The sequence below is a fragment of the Arvicola amphibius genome, chromosome 10 (assembly GCF_903992535.2).
Source record: "Arvicola amphibius chromosome 10, mArvAmp1.2, whole genome shotgun sequence".
Classification (NCBI taxonomy): domain Eukaryota; kingdom Metazoa; phylum Chordata; class Mammalia; order Rodentia; family Cricetidae; genus Arvicola; species Arvicola amphibius.
In genome coordinates, this window is record NC_052056.1 from 71,072,367 (window position 1) to 71,089,382 (window position 17,016).

At 46.6% G+C, this 17,016-nt stretch overlaps 1 protein-coding gene across 2 annotated transcripts in view; it reads left to right on the forward strand.

Moving 5' to 3' along the window:
- The window catches only part of Dgkg (diacylglycerol kinase gamma), a 162,400-nt gene that overhangs the window by 11,342 nt on the left and 134,042 nt on the right, over positions 1 to 17,016 (forward strand). For both annotated transcript variants that reach the window (XM_038345521.1, XM_038345522.1), the window contains exons 3-4: positions 8,788 to 8,953; positions 9,487 to 9,540. In XM_038345521.1, the coding sequence (XP_038201449.1) occupies positions 8,788 to 8,953; positions 9,487 to 9,540 (220 nt within the window). The remainder of the gene's footprint in view (positions 1 to 8,787; positions 8,954 to 9,486; positions 9,541 to 17,016) is intronic.

Below are 17,016 nucleotides of genomic sequence, written 5' to 3' on the forward strand. Positions count from 1 at the left end.
GCTCCTCATTCTCAGTTAACACTGAGAAGACAGAAGCAAAGCAGGGTCCCTCGCCTGTGTGCCCCTTCCCCGTCACTGTGGGTGAGCCGGCTGTGCTCCAAGTCTGCCTCTCTTCCTCCTGTGTGTGGATTACTGTGCGTGGATTGCTGTGCGCTGCTGAATCAAGACCCCCTCCCCAGCCTCCCCAGTTCTCCCTGCCCCTGTTTTCTATATCAGTCTGCCTGTACACATTAGATTTTTCCCAGCGACACAAATGGTACTGTCTCTCCTCTATTAAACTTTGTCTATATGCATCATCTCCATGTTCTCTTCTACTTTTTCCAGAACCCTTCAAGCAGTGTGTAACTCCCGTTCCTTCACTGATACCGCTAGTGATGACACCATGTGCCTGAATCCCACATAGATGTTATTCAATGGTGCCGGACGCAGTTTGTCAAATCCTTCTTCATCTTCATCATTTGGTTTCAGGACACTGCACCCGGAGATTTTTTTCTCTTTCCCCTGCACTTGACATTTACCCTTGAAGATTAGACATCTCAAACTTCTGAGCTAAACTGATGTCCCTCATCTTCCCCCCATAAAACATGTTTCTCTATCAGTCCATCCATGATAACTTGATGAGCGATAGGTTAATAACTTGGGTGATTAACCTAAGAGTATGTAATTGTCGTTGGCTTATCTCTTGCTCTCGCTGCCGCACGCAGTCCAGCAGGAAACCCCACCACTTCTACCTGTCAGATAGATCCTCGTGGTGCTTCCCGCCTGGCTCCATGACCTGACTCATTATCCCCGCACCCTGCTCAGACCATTGTAATCTCGTCCCTGGGCTCTCCGCCTCTTCTCTTGTCCTTTGAAGCTCACTCTTCACACGTATCTTGGGCAGTTTGTTAGAACATATGCTTATGCTGTCACCCTCCCATGCCCCCACCCCGTCCCTACTCAAGGCAATCTAGACTTCCTCTGTTCTCTAAATATAGTTTTGCTGACTTCCCCTTCTCCAGTCCTTCCCATCATATAAGCCTCCTGGATGCTCTTAGACAAGCTGGTGCCCTGTGACCTCTCCTGGTACCACTCTGCTGCTCTTCTTTTTCCGGGACATCCTCCGGCATATCCACGTTCTTCGTTCCCTCACTGTGGTGGTCTGAAGGAAAATGCCCCACAAAGGGAGTGTGGTATTATTAGGAGGTGTGGCCTTGTTGAAGTAGGCAGAGCCTTGTTGGAGGAGGTGTGTCACTGTGGGATGGGCTTTGAGTCTCCTTTGCTTAAGCTTCACTCAGGGAGACCCTCAGACCACTTCCGGTTGCCTGTATGCAAGATGTAGGACTCTCAGCTCCTTCTCCAGCACCGTGTCTGCCTGCATGCCACCATGTCCCACCATGATGATAATGAACTGAGCCTCTGAACTGTAAGCCAGTCACCACAATGAAATGTTTCTCTTTGGAAGAGTTGTCACAATCATGGTGTCTCTTCACAGCAATAGAAACCTAACTGAGACATTCACCTCCTTCAGGTCGATGCTCAAACGGCCACGCCAGTGGTCATCACCTTCTTTCCTCACACTTCCTCTTCTATGGCCCGGCTCTATTTTTCTTAGTACTTTGTACCATCTGTCACGCTAACTAATTTACTTAATTAATTCTCTGCCTCTCTCACTAGAATATATTTGCTCAGTGCTCTGTCTCCAGTGCCCAGGAGAGTATTTGGCTCATTGCAAACAAATGCTCTTTGAATGGGTAAATGAATGCAAGGCCTCTGCCTGTTTTCAAGTTTCCAGCACGTAATGTTTCTTGGGTATGCAGGTAGTGTGCTGGGCTCTGCAATGGAGGCAAAGATCATGAAGCATAATGTCTGTCTTCAGGAATCGAGGGTCCAGCATGAGTCTCGGTTCTTGATTCACGTGGTTTGGGGCTAGCCTTTAACCTCCGCCATCACTGCACAATATGAGCTTGTACAATATTTCCTTGAGGCTTAATCCCCTCATCTGTGGACCGAAGCTAGTGAGACTATTAAAAAGTTTGAAGTGAGTGAATTAAAAGAAAAAACTGCAAAATATTGAATAATTTATAGGACATGTGATTATTTCCTTTCTATGCCCCTTCCCACAATGTCATATCCTCTGCTCCCTTTCCCCTGCTCCTGGGTCATTTTACAAAGACTTACTAGAGAAAAGGAACAGCTCAGCAAAACTAAGTTAGGAAGAGGCTGCTATTCACTCACCAAGGCCTTCTCCACTGGCTCCCAGGAAGAATCAACAGAGACTGTGTTCTCTAGGTCCACCTGAGAAGGGCTGGGGATAAAACGCCAATCACTGGGAGGAAGAAAGGGAGAGGGGTTGGCAGAAGTGAAGAGAGCACACCACTTCAAAGGTCATTCCTGAGGAGAAGCCACGCAGAGCAGCAAAGAACGTACTGCCCCACACCTCCCACCTCCAACTCCAGAATCAGGGAACAAGGGCTAGTGGGGGCTGGTAATCAGCTTGTCTGCCTGGGGGCTGATGTGTAGGAGGGGAACAATTTGGACAGGGCCACCACTGCTGTGAAGGCCGAGAGGAACTTTCAGAAGCAGGGAGCCTGTCTATCCTAAGTGTGCAACCGCCCTCACACCCCTCAGGGTTGATCCCCTCTCTTTGTATGCCTGGCCCTGCTGCACCCTGGGGGAGCTCTGCCTCTCTCTCACACAGCTCGCCTTATTGCTGGTAGGTGTAATGTCATGGCACAGGGTTGGGGAAACAAGAAGGGTTTCCGTTTCTCTTAGTGAGGAGTTAGCTGCCAGCAGGGGCAGGTTCCTCGAGAACCTAGAAGCTAGAGTAGGAAGGGGAATTTGCAGAGGGTCAGCTCTGGCCGTGATGAACACGATGAACAAAACGTGCCTTGCTTTCATCTCTAAGTGATCCTCTGTAGAGAAGAATGGTGGTGACAGCTAGGGAGTGAGGAAAGCCCAGCAGAACAGAAAAGGTGGTGGCACCGAGATACACCGAGCACAAGTTCTAGCTCAGCGGTATGCATGGTGACCTGGAGCGGCCTTTTAAGACGTGAGCCCTACTCTCCACCGCTGCCTCCTGCCTGGGGCACAGCAGTTTCTCCAGCTTCTCTTCACCCTTCTAGACCTGGAGCAGAATTAGCAAGCCCTCCTGAAACAATACAGCAATAGCAGTTACCTGGCAGGTCACTTCATGGGTTTGCAGCTCCAGAGAGAGCATGGATGATGAAGGCTCCTGAGGAAAGGGATGGTTTCTTCCCAGTGTGCCTCCTACTGGCTGGTGTCTAGTTGGGTATAATCCTCCAATACTCCTTACCCAGTCACGCACTAAACATCTGGTAAGCAGCCACTGTTCTCGGCCAGGGCTTGTACGGAACTGTCTAACTTATACATCCCTTTCAGAGGAGCACACGATCAGTCTCTCTTGACCCCTGAACTTGCAGTGCTCAGAGGGAGCGACTGGGAGCACTGTACCAGCCCAGAGAGCTGTGGCAGAAACAGTCACAGATGAGTAAGCCAAAGATCCGGCTTCTGGTTTGTCCCACCCCTAGTGGGCAAGGACAAGTCATGGAATGTCCTGAGCACCTGTGGCATAAGCAGACCCAGGTCCTCTGAGGATTTTCTGATTTGAGTGTTCTGTGTTGATTCTAGGCCATTCCATCTTCAAGAGGATGCCGGAGTCAGATCGTGAATGAGTAGGCATGAATTCGGTCATCATTTCTTCCTAAGGTCTCACATTCTGTTCTCATCCTGTGGCACTCAGCACTGCTGACCACATATTACAGTCATTCCAACACCTGTGCCTGTATAGAATGAACACTGAGCCTCTGCCTGACTCAGAGAGTGAGTGATCCATTGGTGACCAGCACCACAGCAGGCCATCCCTTTGATGGACCAGCGGGAAGGTCACTATCTATTCAAATATCTATCAGGAAATATTTTGGAGAATGTTTCAGGGAACGGAAATGAAATGAGCCATTCTCATTCTCATCCAGAAGCTCTAAAGGGAGTCTGAGAATGTGTAGCAACTTACTGTATTTATCCAGAACGGCATCCACGAGTTTCACAAGGCAGGAACCAGAGTCAAATTAAAGAGATCCAGGTGCAGGAAATTCCAAGGGGTTTCAGGCAGAAAAGCAGAGTTAGGATTTTAACAGTTGAAGAAAGAAGTGGGCTGTGGAGCTTGCTCAGGAAAGAAAAAGGGGGCTGTGGGGACAGGATGCGTAGTTGCGCCTTAACAGATAAAAAGAAAAAAATGGCAGATGGGCTGAGGATTTGAAGTGGCTCCACGTCTTGGCTGGAGTGGATTACAGAGAAGATTCTGAGTCCCAAAGGTCCCAGAAGCACATAAGGCTGACTAACTGGACTGTAGCAACGTTGTTTCTATATTAATAATATATATTTAAGCTTCTATCTATATTCTCTGGGGTTCACCCAAGTTTCTTTTCTGTATGTGTATTATCTCGTATAATACAGGAGATCAGTCATGCGTAAGCGGCTCTCAACTCTCCCATGGGCAATTAGACACCATGGAAAATTTTTAAGTAGGAAATCAGTCTTCTCAGGGTTGTGCTTCAGGAAAATCAGCCTGACAGGGCTGGATACAACAGATGGGAGGAGCAACCAAAGGAAGTGGGAGCAAGGATGCCTTCAAGATGCGTTGTATGAGCTGGAGGGATGGTTCAGCAGTTTAGAGACTTGTTGCTGTTATAGAAGACCCAGATTTTATTCCCAGTTTCTGCCTGGCGATTCATAACCATCTATAGCTTATAGCTCTAGTTCCAGGAGATCTTATGACTTCTTATAACCTTCCTAAGTACCAGACATGCATGCAAGGCACATGTGTACATGCAGACAAAACACTCATGCACAGAAAATAAAATATTGTTTTTATAAATTACAAAATAGAGGCATTGCAACGGTCTAACTAAAAGTCACATGAAGCTGAAGTTAGACTGGTGATGATGGTACGAGAGGGAATGGACCTAGAAAGAAGGGTGTTCGGTGCTGTAAAAGGACTAATCCTGCAAAATCAAGGGAGAAGAACCAGTTCCAGGTTACTGAGAGGTCAAAGCTGACTTTGGAATATTGCCATTGGCTTTAGCAGAAATGGCCACTGGGATAGGATCCTAACTAAGGAGGATGCCAGAGGTTTCGAGAGCTTCTGGCTGAAGGTAACACTGAAGCTGGACGAGCATCCCACGCCTGAGGCCAACGGTGGAGGTTTGACTGAGTGGCATGGCCACGCCCACTCCCGTATGTATCCCCAGAGGACTCCATATCTAGCACAAAGGGACTCCCACACCCAGGCTTGTTGTTACACTATTTATAACAGTCAGAGACTAGGACTGGCCTAGATGTCCATCAGCAGAAGAATGGTAATAAAAATGTTGTGTATGCGCACAATAGAACCTTACTCAGCTATAAAGAAAAAATGATGTTATGAAATCTGTAGGAAAATGTATGGACCTTGAAAATATTACATTATGTGAAGCAACACAAACTTACAAAGTCCACAGTCCCTCTGATATGCAAATCCAAACTCTAGTGTTTATGTGTATAAAATAAGGGATTATAGATTGGCTATAGACTATGAAACCAAATAGGAGACGAGAGGGGGAAAAGAGCTGATGAGAAAGACAGTAGAGAAAAAGCAAAAGAAGTCATGTGATGTGGGGGGGTAGAAGTACACACAGGAAGAATGGGGATGATGGGAGAACAAGGAAGAAAAAAAATAAAAACAAATTTTATTTGAAAAATGCTAGGTATGATGGTTCACACCTTTAATCCTAGCACTCGGGAGGCACAGGCAGGTGGATCTCTGAGGTCGAAGCCAGTCTGATGTACAGAGTGAGTTCCAGGACAGTCAGGGCTACACAGAGAAACCCTATCTCAAAAAAAAAAAAAAAAAAAAACGAAGAAAGATTTTTACATGCTACTAACCAAATAAAAAATAGGTTTATGCAGACATATTTTACATGCTACTAACCAAATAAAAAATAGGTTTATGCAGACATATCAGCCCGCTGTTTTTCTAGACACTAGACATCTCTCTGATGACAGGTTTTGGGGACTTCATACTGGTGGCCTGGCACTTCTCAAACTGATCTTTTCCAGTCACCTTTAAGCTTTGTTGTTGTTTTGTCTGTGTGTTCCCCACCACATTTTTATTAGAATTTGTTTAGCTAAACCTTTTGTTTGGTTTGGTTTGGTGACAGGGTCTCTCTGTGTAGCCCTGGCTGTCTTGGAACTCACTATGTAGACCAGGCTGGCCTTGAGCTCAGCTGTGTCTGCCTCCCAAGGGCTGGGATTAAAGGTGTGCACCCCACAGCCTGCCATTAAACTTTCTTTTTAAGACCTTCTTTTTCAGAAACACTTCATTCTGATCATTTCCATTTGGTGCTAGCTCAAAACTGTCACACTGTCATTTAAATCAGTACTTGTCAGTTAAAATCATGCAAAAGGATAAGGCAAAGGAACTTTCGACATCAAAGAAAGAATTGCAACGTCATTAGCAAAGACTCAGTTGAACCAAAATAGGGAATAAGAAGCATCAAAATAAAATCTCAGCGTGCAAAGTAGCTTCAGGAAGAGAGGGAAAAATTCTTCTGTGAGCTGAGATGAGAGCCTTAACAAAGAGACAAATACACTTAAGACCTCCAGGGAAGCAGGCTCCCGGGTAAGAGACAGGAACCCCAACAGACTGGAGGTCAAGGGGAAAGGAAGGCCAGTGTGGTCTGTCTTTGGAGAAATTAAAGGGGAAGGGGAAGATTCCCTTGGAACGTGCTCGCAGGTAGCAGACAAGCAAGACTCCATCAGAGACAGTGAGGGCAGGAGCAAGGGGGTGGCGAAGGGGAAGATTCCCTTGGAACGTGCTCGCAGGTAGCAGACAAGCAAGACTCCATCAGAGACAGTGAGGGCAGGAGCAAGGGGGTGGCGGACGGGTGACGCTGGAAAGGGGATGAAGTGACTGTGGCTGTGTCCAGGAAAAGAGCAGAAGAGACAATCTGAGATCATGACACTGCAGAGACAGAGAGAGGCAGAAAGAGAATGCAGCAGAGAATCGGAGACCTGGGACAGAAAAGGGACAGAGAAAGTAGGATAGCGGGCACAAAAAAAAAGTCAATCAACCATGGGCTGGGTTCTTTTAAGCTGGAAATTAAATAAATGAGTAAGTGGTCTGTGTCCAACTGCATCAGGCTTCTTCCACACTGCAGAAGAGATCTCTAGGACAGCCCTGGACTTAGCAGAGATTTAGTTGCAAGTTCCCAGTGGAGCCCACACCTGACTCTACACATTCAAGTCAGCTCCTGATTCCAGAAAGGCTTGCTGAATCCCCAGAACGTGAAAGGGGTTACATGGTATCAGCATTTTCCAGAGAGCACCAAGTAGGTTTCCAGAAAGGGATGCTATTCTCCTGGCTGTTATTATGCAAAGGCCAGCACAGCAGCAGTAGGGGCAGCGCTTCTTCTGCAAATGGTTTCCAGGAGCATCTGTGACTTGATGAAGCTCCAGTGCCAGGGATGAGAGCGCAAGCCAGGGATGACTCACAGCAAACTGTCATTGTTGTTAGTGAGTGCTTGCTGAGGGCTGCGGCTCTCTCTGGCATGGCTGCTCGAAGCCTGGGACCAGATGCCAGGCAGTATCGAGATGGTCGCAACAGGGGCAGGGTCTTCTTCTGGATGGCTGAGGCCTTCACAATAGCATGTTTTGGGACACAGCTGAGCCAAACACACATAATTCCTTCTCATCTTCGGATCTGTCTAGAGAAGGTGAACGTTATGAAAACACTGTGGGATGATGGGCACTGTCCCTCCTTCCCCATCCTCTCCTACTTTCTGAGGCCTGAACTCAAGAATCACAGAGGTAATAATAATCACCAAAGAACCGTTCTTTCCATGCTGTTTTCTTCTGCATTCTTCTTCATCATCACCAGAATTTCAAAGCAGTGACAGAGTCCTTGCTCCATAGACCCGTGACCTTCACATGAGCCTAGACAAAGGCAGATAGATCCCCGGAGCTCTCCATTTATGAACCCCACTTTTTATACGTGCTGTTGGGAATCCTTTGAGAAAGTCATACTTACATACAATGCGGCCTTCAACGTATTCACCACCTGCCCCTCTCACTCCTTTCCGGCCTCAGTGTCCTTCTCTCGTTGATGACCCACCAACCCCAGCTTGGCTGCCGACATACGCATGCATGTAGGACCATCCACTGAAGCATGGTAGACCTACCAGGGACCACACCCTTGATGAGACCTGACTTTCCCACAAGTCAACAACTCTTCATCGCTCCTCCGTTAGCAGGGAGGATGGTTAAGTCCACCTCCTCTCCACGGTGGAGCGCTAACTGGCTTGATCTGCTCTGGGGCTTGTGCAGGCTGCAGGCGACCCCAGCTGCTGAGTGAATGAGGGTAGCAGTCCTGCAATATCTGGGAAGCGTTGTTACACTCGGGTCCACCCCAACATCTGGCCCTTACCATCTGTTTACCCCTTCGTTCATAGCAGTCTCTGAGCCTTGGGAGTGTATCACCTCCTCTTTTAATCCCAATTGAGACCAAACCGTACCTTATTTAAAAAGCCTACTCCATGCCTGATGGTCAGCCACCATGTTACCTCTGTCTGTGTCCCATCCCATTCCCCCGTCCCTCTGTCTCCTGGAGTTTTCATCCCTGCCCCCCACCTACCCCTTCACTTCCATGGCTTTCACTTCACCTGCCTCATACGCCATCGCCCTCGTCCCTTTCCTCCTCCATCCTGTCCCCTCCCTTCCCTCTATTGACTTCTCTCTTCTTGCCCTTCTCAGCCCATTAGCTATGATGTCTTCAAGCTGTTCATGAGGGCATACCTGGAGGTGGACCTTCCTCTGCCACTGAGCACACACCTCTTCCTGGCCTTCAGCCAGAAGCCCAGACAGGCGACACCTGACCACCCAAAGGAGGGGGCCAGCAGTAGTGAGCCCAATGTCTCAGGTACAAGGACCAGCTTTCCCCAAGATGGGAGGATGCTGAGCAGCTGTAACCCCTGGCCACAGGCATAGGCAGCACACTAGCGGGGAACCTGAGCCTAGAAAGCGGGAGGGAGACCAAGGGTCAAGGACTCCTCTCTTTTAGACCCTCAGAGCCTCTGTCTGGTTAGTCCTTCAGCAAGTGGAATAAAAAAAGGGTGATTCTGTCACTCAGAGTCAGAGGATAAGATGGGTCAAGAGGGGAACACAAACTAACACATGGTAGGAAAATAAGAGCCTTCCAAGAAGGCTTTAGTCCATGGTTAAAGACATTCAGCGCATGTCCCAGCTAGAACTAACCAGGGACTGTCAGAGGAGGGGAAGTCATGGCCACTGTCTTAATGAAGTTTCAGAGAGCATGAGCCAAGCTGAGAATAATCGTAGGACACAAACACAACCTCCATGAACCAGAGCCCCTGGGATGGTTCCCTACGTGCCCCACCCCCTCAAGGGTCTGGAAAGCATGAACTGGTCTTTACATCTTCTTTTTGCTCCTAGATTGTAATGCGGATAATGCTGCCAAAGCAGATGAGGCCTGCGCTCCGGACACGGGTAAGACATTGGGATGTGAGGTTTGGGGGATGTCTTAGTTAGGGTCCCTATTGCTGTGACAAGACACCATGGCGGTGGTAGCTCTTATAAAAGAAAACATTTAATTGGGGCTGGCTTATATAGTCCATGATCATCCTAGTGAGAAGCAAGGCAGCATACAGGCAAAAGGTGCGGAACAAGTGAAGCATGATTAATTAAAACTCAGGGTCAGTAAAGGGGTTCAACCTGAAGATCTGAAAAGCAAAACAGCCAGCCACTGGCTCTGACCTCAACCTCAGTCTGAAATGGCGATCCTGCCTCCAGGAGTCTCAGAATGAGTCTATATGTTGAGGGCTGTCTCCTCCCATTTTATAATCCTCTCTAGGATTGGGATTAAAGGCATGCTCCACCTGGTTTCTATGGCAACTAATGTGGCTCCTAGGATTACAGGTGCATGTCATTGTGGTTACTGGAATGTGTTACGGCAACCTGGTCTGTAATGCTGACCAGTGGGACTGTTTTACTCTCAGATCAGATCAGGCAGCCTTTATTTATTAAAAGTCTATTGAAATTCCACTATAAAGAAGGAGCTGGGAGTTCTACATATTGATCCTCTGGCAGCAGGAGACTGCGTCCCACACTGAGCGTAGCTTGAGCGTATGAAACCTCAAAGCCTACCCCCACAGAGATACACTTCCTCCACCAAGACCACACCTCCTCATAGTGCCACTCCTATGATTCTATGGAGCCATTCCTGATGGAGGAGTGTCTATGTGTTACTTTCATTATTAATAAAGATACTGCCTTGGCCCTTTAAGAGAACAGAAAATTAGGTAGGCGGAGTAGACAGAACAGAATGCTGGGTAGCAGGCAGTGGGGAGACGCTTCAGGCACTCACCATAGTGAGGTCACCATGATTCTCCTCTCTGAGATGGACGCAGGTTAAGATCTCTCCTGGTAAGCCACACCTCGTGGTGCTACACGGATTACTAAATATGGGTTTAAGGAAGATGTGAGAACTAACCAATAAGAGTCTACAGATAATGGGCCAGACAGTGTTTAAAAGAATACAGTTTCCGTGTAATTATTTTGGGCAAAGCTAGCCGGGTGGCGGGACACAGCCCACAGCTCCTTCTACACGTTCCTACTCAAACCACTACAGAGGAAGAGGAACAAAATGGCCAGCTGGCTTTTTAACCACACAGTGGAGGGATTCTAAGGCTCTTACCTCCCTTGTTCAGGAACAGAACAGGTCAAGGCTTGGGACAGGTTACCAAATGTTTACTTCTGACAAGTTGCTTGCTAGAGATGAGGAGGAGCCTTCACAGGAAGCATGGGAGTGGGTGGGAGTCTGAGAGCCAAGACCTGGCCCTCAGGCAGAAGTATAGCTGATTCTACACTCTATCAGTGGGAGTGGGTAGGGCAAGTGTGTAAGAGTATATCCTGCTGGGCCAGCAAACAACGCTCATGAGGGCCTGGAACATTGCTGGCTCTTGCAAAGGACTCATGTTGGAATCCCAGGACCCAGGTAGCAGCTCACAATGGTCTGTGACTTTTGCTTGCCCTCTTCTTGCCTCCATAGGCACCAGGCATGCAAGTGGTACACAGACATGCATGCATTTAAAAAAAGTCCATACATATAAAATTAAATCAAATTTTAATTTTAAAACAGAAATATCTGTGTCGTTTTCTGAACAAGTTGGGGAGTTTCTAATAATTACCAAAAGAAGCCAGAGGAAATTGGTTTTGAAGATCTGGTTTCTAGGTACCTGCTTACTTCACTTTCCTCTGACCTTCAGATTTATACTGCTTTACACAAAGGAGCCAAGGAAAGCGTTGTGGGGCTAGGGATTCAATCCAGACCTGTGCAACCTCAATTCTCTGCTCTCCTTCTGTACAGAACGAGGTAGCTGAGGTGCCAGGTAGTTCATTCTTTGCAAAAGTGCCATTTTAGTTAGTTCCTGGTGGAGCTGCTTTAGCACCTATGGTCCGTTGACCCGCCTCTGGTACAGCAGCTCTGGAATCTTCCCTGACATGTTTATCAGTGAGAAGCCTTTCTCTGTGTGCTTGACAAACCCAGGTACTGAAAGAGGCAACACTCACCATCCGTGACATTTACTTTCATGTCCAATAAAAATGTCCTGGTCACTCCCCATCTTAACTAGATCAAGCGATCGAACAAATTGGCTAAGAATCTGGACTGCATTCCCAGCTCTGACACTATCTAGCAAAGAGCTGTGGGCGTGTTTGAGCAATGTCTGTGTGTTGCTGTCCCCTCAGTAAAACGGGATAGTGAGTATTCTTATGCAGATTGAACAAGTTAGCAGCTGTTCAAAGGCTCAGAACAGTTCCTGACCCACAGTAAATCTTCAATAATATCAGCAATTAGTCGTAAACCCCACCCTCGATGAATGGTCTCTACTTAGATCATTACAATCAGCCAGACTATCCTTGAGGCCACAGCTTCTGTCTCCTGGCAGGTCAACTTGGCTTCCTGTTCCGATGGGAGAGTCATTTGGGGACTATGCACTTTGATCCTAAGGTTTCAAATGCAAAGGCTCGGAGAGGCAGACCCTGTTTGCTGTACAGGATCGGACTGTTGAGACAGTTTATACACACACAAGCATGAAGTCCAGCTCTTGGGAGGAACACTGAGGAGAAAGACTGCAGTTCCATCGTATTTTTAAATGTGTGTCAAATGAAGTAGGTAATAAATGGACAGCTGAAAGAGAAATGGACAGTTTCATCAGAGCCTGGAAGGAGAGCCTCTTCACGTGGATATTAGCTATAATCCTGATTATTCTCTTCCTGTACCAAGAGAGAAGCCAGAACCAGTATAGGGCTTCAGTGTTTGGTAGAAGCATTGGTAAGTCAGTTAGTTGGGGTTTGTCATGTTGTTTTGAAATTCACTATGGAGCTGGATGCTGTGATGTTTATATATGCTGGTAGTCCCAACTTCTCAGGAAGTGGAGGTGAGAAGATCACTTGAGCCTATGAGTTCAAGGCCAGCCTAGGCCACATGGAGACTCCACCTAAAAAGAAAAGCGAGGGGCCACAGAGGTTAAGAGCACTTGCTGATCTTCTAGGGGACATGAGTTCACTTCCACCCCCCTCCTCAGGTGGCTGTAACCTGACTTCAGGGAATCAGAGGCCAGAACAGGAACACATACTCATGAGCACATAGCCACATACACACACACTATACATAATTATAAATAATAAAAGCAAATCTTTTTTAAGAGGCAGGGGGAAGAGGGTGAGACCAGAGGGAGAGGAGAAAATTAACCCTACACCTGGAACTCAGAACATACTCTGGAAAGAGAAGGGTACGGAGGCAGCTCGTGGCACTGCAGAGAGCAAGCATGAAGGAAACTGGACCTTCCTGGTGCCTTCGGTGATAGCTGTAGGGAAAGACAACTCAAAGTTGTTGTCTCATTCACTCCTGCCGGCCTGCATCAGCTATGCTAGTCCAGGGCCCAGCAGGGAGATGAATTGAAGGCACAAGTAATCCTACATCTTATACAGAGTGACAGATGATCAAATCGTGGCACAAAGCATCCTCCCAACATGAAGGAAGGGGCAAGTTTTTAAACTTCCAGCAAGGAGGCCTGCTGCCACTTCTTTTACCCAGGCACTGGGCACTTCCAGAGAAACCTTCAGGTTGCGTTTCATGCCTTAAGGCCCAAAATAATCTAACAGGGTTTGCTTCAATGGATGAGGAGACAGTATCCAAGAACACACAGAGCGGAGGTCAAGTGATTTGAGGGCAGCTGGACGGTGACGTAGTGGAGATGGACACTCCCGGCTCACTCACAGTAGCCCTGTCATTCTGAGTCTCAGTGATTTGCCATGCGCCACTCATCTGCTTATAGTAAAGGAAACCACCAAGCCCTCTGGGCTAAACCATGAAAAGGCAATTATCTGATGTGCGACCCAGTGAGATTTTTTTTTCAACTGGAGATTTAAAAAGTAATCCATTTCCTGCTAGGTTCCCTTCAATAGATGGCTTAATTAATGCCCCTGTTTACAAAATAATAATAAATAAAATAAATAAATAATAAATAAAAATAAGAATTAGGACCAGGCAGAAGCTTCACAGAGAACCCCTTGCTTCAAGAGGCAGGTCCTGGGCTCACTTGCAATCTGGCCATCTGTGGAAAACCCCAGACTTTTCTTGTTCAAGTAGATGCCATAAGATGCTAGTTCCTGACTGACATGGCCTCCACCAATCACACCTTTCTGTTCTCAGATGTAGCATAGCCATCTCAAGTCATTCCTTCCCAGAGCAGGGCAGAAGAAAGAGTCTTGCGCAGAATGCAGGCATTGACTCAAAGTCCTCCGGAGTCCCTGTCGTGGTGCCGGTTCACAATATGAGAAGGAATAAAGTATACTCATACTGGAGACAATATGAAGAGTAATCCTCAAGCCCCCCCCCCCAAAAGAAACAACAACAATAAAGATAGTAAAGATTGGCAGTTGTCAGAGTCTAGGGCAAAGAGTTGACTCGTCAAACACAGAAGAGCTGCAGGGTGGTGAGATCCCTCCTCACAACATCACAGCAATGGACATGTGTCCAAATCCTTTGTTCAGATGATGGGATACACCGTTCCCAGAGTGACCGCTACCATGGGCTGTGGGTGACAATGACAGGTCGAGGCAGAACTCCTCGTGGCATGTTGATCATGAAGGTAGCTACGTACCAAATTGTCTACAGGGTATGTGAACTAAATCTCTGTACCTTCCCCTAGTTTTGCTATAAATCTAAACTGCTCTTTAACAAGTTTCATCTTTAAAAAAGAAAATTGAACTCAACCATATTTGCAGTTAAATATGTATGATTTCACAGTTTTTCCCCAATAGGTTTCTTACATGATTGGGATCAGGCTATATATAATTTTGAATCGCTTTTCACTTAACATTATAGTCACAAACATCCCTGTCACTCAAGACTTGGTTGGGATGAACCTCAGTTTTAATGCAATGACCTCTTTTGAGAGGTTTAAACAAAACAGGTTGAATCCAGCGCAAGCCCAGTCAGTGCTAGAGTCCCCAGACTCTCCCTTCTGCAGCACTGCTCAGCTGGACGTCAACAGGTACTGCAGAGACAATGGGTGAAGGCAGAGTGGGCAGGTGCAGCCTGCCCTCAGGGAAGGGGCTTACACCAGGGCAGGTGTTGGATGAGAGCGGCTGACTGGAGGTTTGGGAATTTCCTGTGAGGGAGCATGAGAAGGAAGGATGCTAACAGGATCATCGGTGTCTAGAACCTCCCTGCAGAAGTGAACTAAACCTTGTTATGAACCAGAACTGTGACTTATGATCCTCCCAGAACTCTAATGACTGAACCATCTTTAGGAAGAAGTAATACTCTTACATAGCTCAGCTGAACCGTAGCTGGCATAAATGACACACGTTTGAAGTATAAAATCAAAAACTGCTGAAGTATGCATGCATCTATAGAAGCTAGTAGGACACCGAGAGAACGAGCACATCCACTATCCAGGAAGAAGTCCTTTCTCCAGCCCTGCCCCACCCCAAGCAGCCTGTGATCTGCCTTCTGTCGCTATGACTGTCGCTGCACCATCTGCCCTCTGTGAACAGAACCATGCACTGTGTCCTTTCTTGGCTCTTATTTCTTTTCCAGCATGATCAGTTCGATATTTAACTGTTTGTGTATATTAATTGTCAACATATTTAGTTTGTTAATTAATATTCTAACATATAGAGTTTCTATAATTAGTTCACTTGTTGGAACAGGGACATTTGGTTAGTTTCAAGTTTGGGATTATTGCAAACAAACTTGTTGTAAATATTTTTTAAATAAGTCTTTGTGGGGAGAACTTCCATTCCCCCGGAGCAAAGACCTTGGAATGGAATACCAGGTATCACATAGCAGGCACCGTGCACACCAGTTCAAAGGAAATTGCCGAGCTCATCCCAAGACCATTGGGTCATTAACACACAGGCCCCTACCGCTTAGTCCTTCATCAACATTGTCACTTCTCCTTGCTCTAACACACGAAGAACGGCATCTCACTGTGGTCTGGGACTGCATTTTCCTGGTGACTTCCTGTCACCTGCTCAGTAGACTAACGGTCATCTGTGAACCATCCTTAACAAAAACGTTCAAAGTTTTTGTTTTACCCACTGATTCTCTGCCTGGCCCAAACAGGGTCTTTAGAAGAACAGAATTTTTTAGAATTTTGAAAAAGTTATTGACTCTGTGAGTTCAAAGCCAGCCTGATCTTAAAAAATGACTTCTAGAAACCAAGGCTACACAGAGAAATCCTGTCTCAAAAATAAAATAATTATTATTTATTTTACTTTATGTGAACTGTGCCTGTATGGTTGTTTTCATGCATATATGTATTGCACAATGCTCATGCCTGGTACCTGTGGAGGTCAGAAGATGACATCACACATCTATAGCTGGGGTAATCATGGCTGTGAATCACAATGTGGGTGCTGGAAGCCAAACCTGAATCCTCTGCAGGAGTAAGAAACACTTTTAGCCCTATCTCCAAAATTTCCTATTTTTTATGAAACGCAGTTCAGTGCAGTTTGTTTGTCTTGTGGCTGATCTTTGCTGTTGTGTCTTAGGAATTTGCTGAACTCAAAATCAGAAAGAACGGTATCTTAACGCCATCTAATCTTGAAGGGTCTAATCTTTTAACATGGTATCCCTTCATTTAAGTCTCCGCTAATTTCTACTTGATATATTAACATTGTGCAACTTTTCCATCTGTGTCCATAAAGAATGTTGACATGCACCCTCTTGTGATGTCTTTGATTTGGGCCGTGCAGCAATGCTGCTCTTCTTCAGAGGATTAGGTAGGATTCTCGTCCTTTGAATTTTCTTGGAGGATTTGTATAAGAGCCCTATCAGTTCTTCTTCAATGCCGAGTGCAGTATGGAGAGTTTTTGCATTTCACCGAATATCTTTATGCTTGTTGAGGGCAAAGTGAGAGTCTCTGGAAATAGCCACAAGTGTTTCTGTACCATTAAATATCTAGAGCTATTGCTGCCTCGCTGTTGAAGCAGTATTTGGGGGGTCCTCAGTGGTAACATGTGGATTCTAGGGCCTTCTATCCCATTGCTGAGAATGAGCATTCATCCTGACTTTTCTTCTGATCCTAGAGTTTGTCCCTCTTGTCCTGCTTCTTCCCCTACCTGCATCCCAACCCATAATTAAGGAATTCCCCAGCCTCAGACAGTTCCCTCCCCAGGGAGGAACAAGTCCCACTCAGTTATAGAACTGAAGGTGACCTTGTACATATCTATGGGTGGCTGTCTGTCTGTCTCTCTAGGCTCTACTCTGGGCTCCCACCTCCTGCTCAACTCACAGAGAATGCCAGCATCTGCCACAGTGCCCCCTCCCCCCACCCTGGTACAACATGGAAACTTCTTCCAAATGCTAAGATGCTAGAGAGCATCTCGTCTCTCATTTGCCTCCCATTTTCTCAGGGGCCCTGCTTGAAATATAACGTCCCATAAACATTT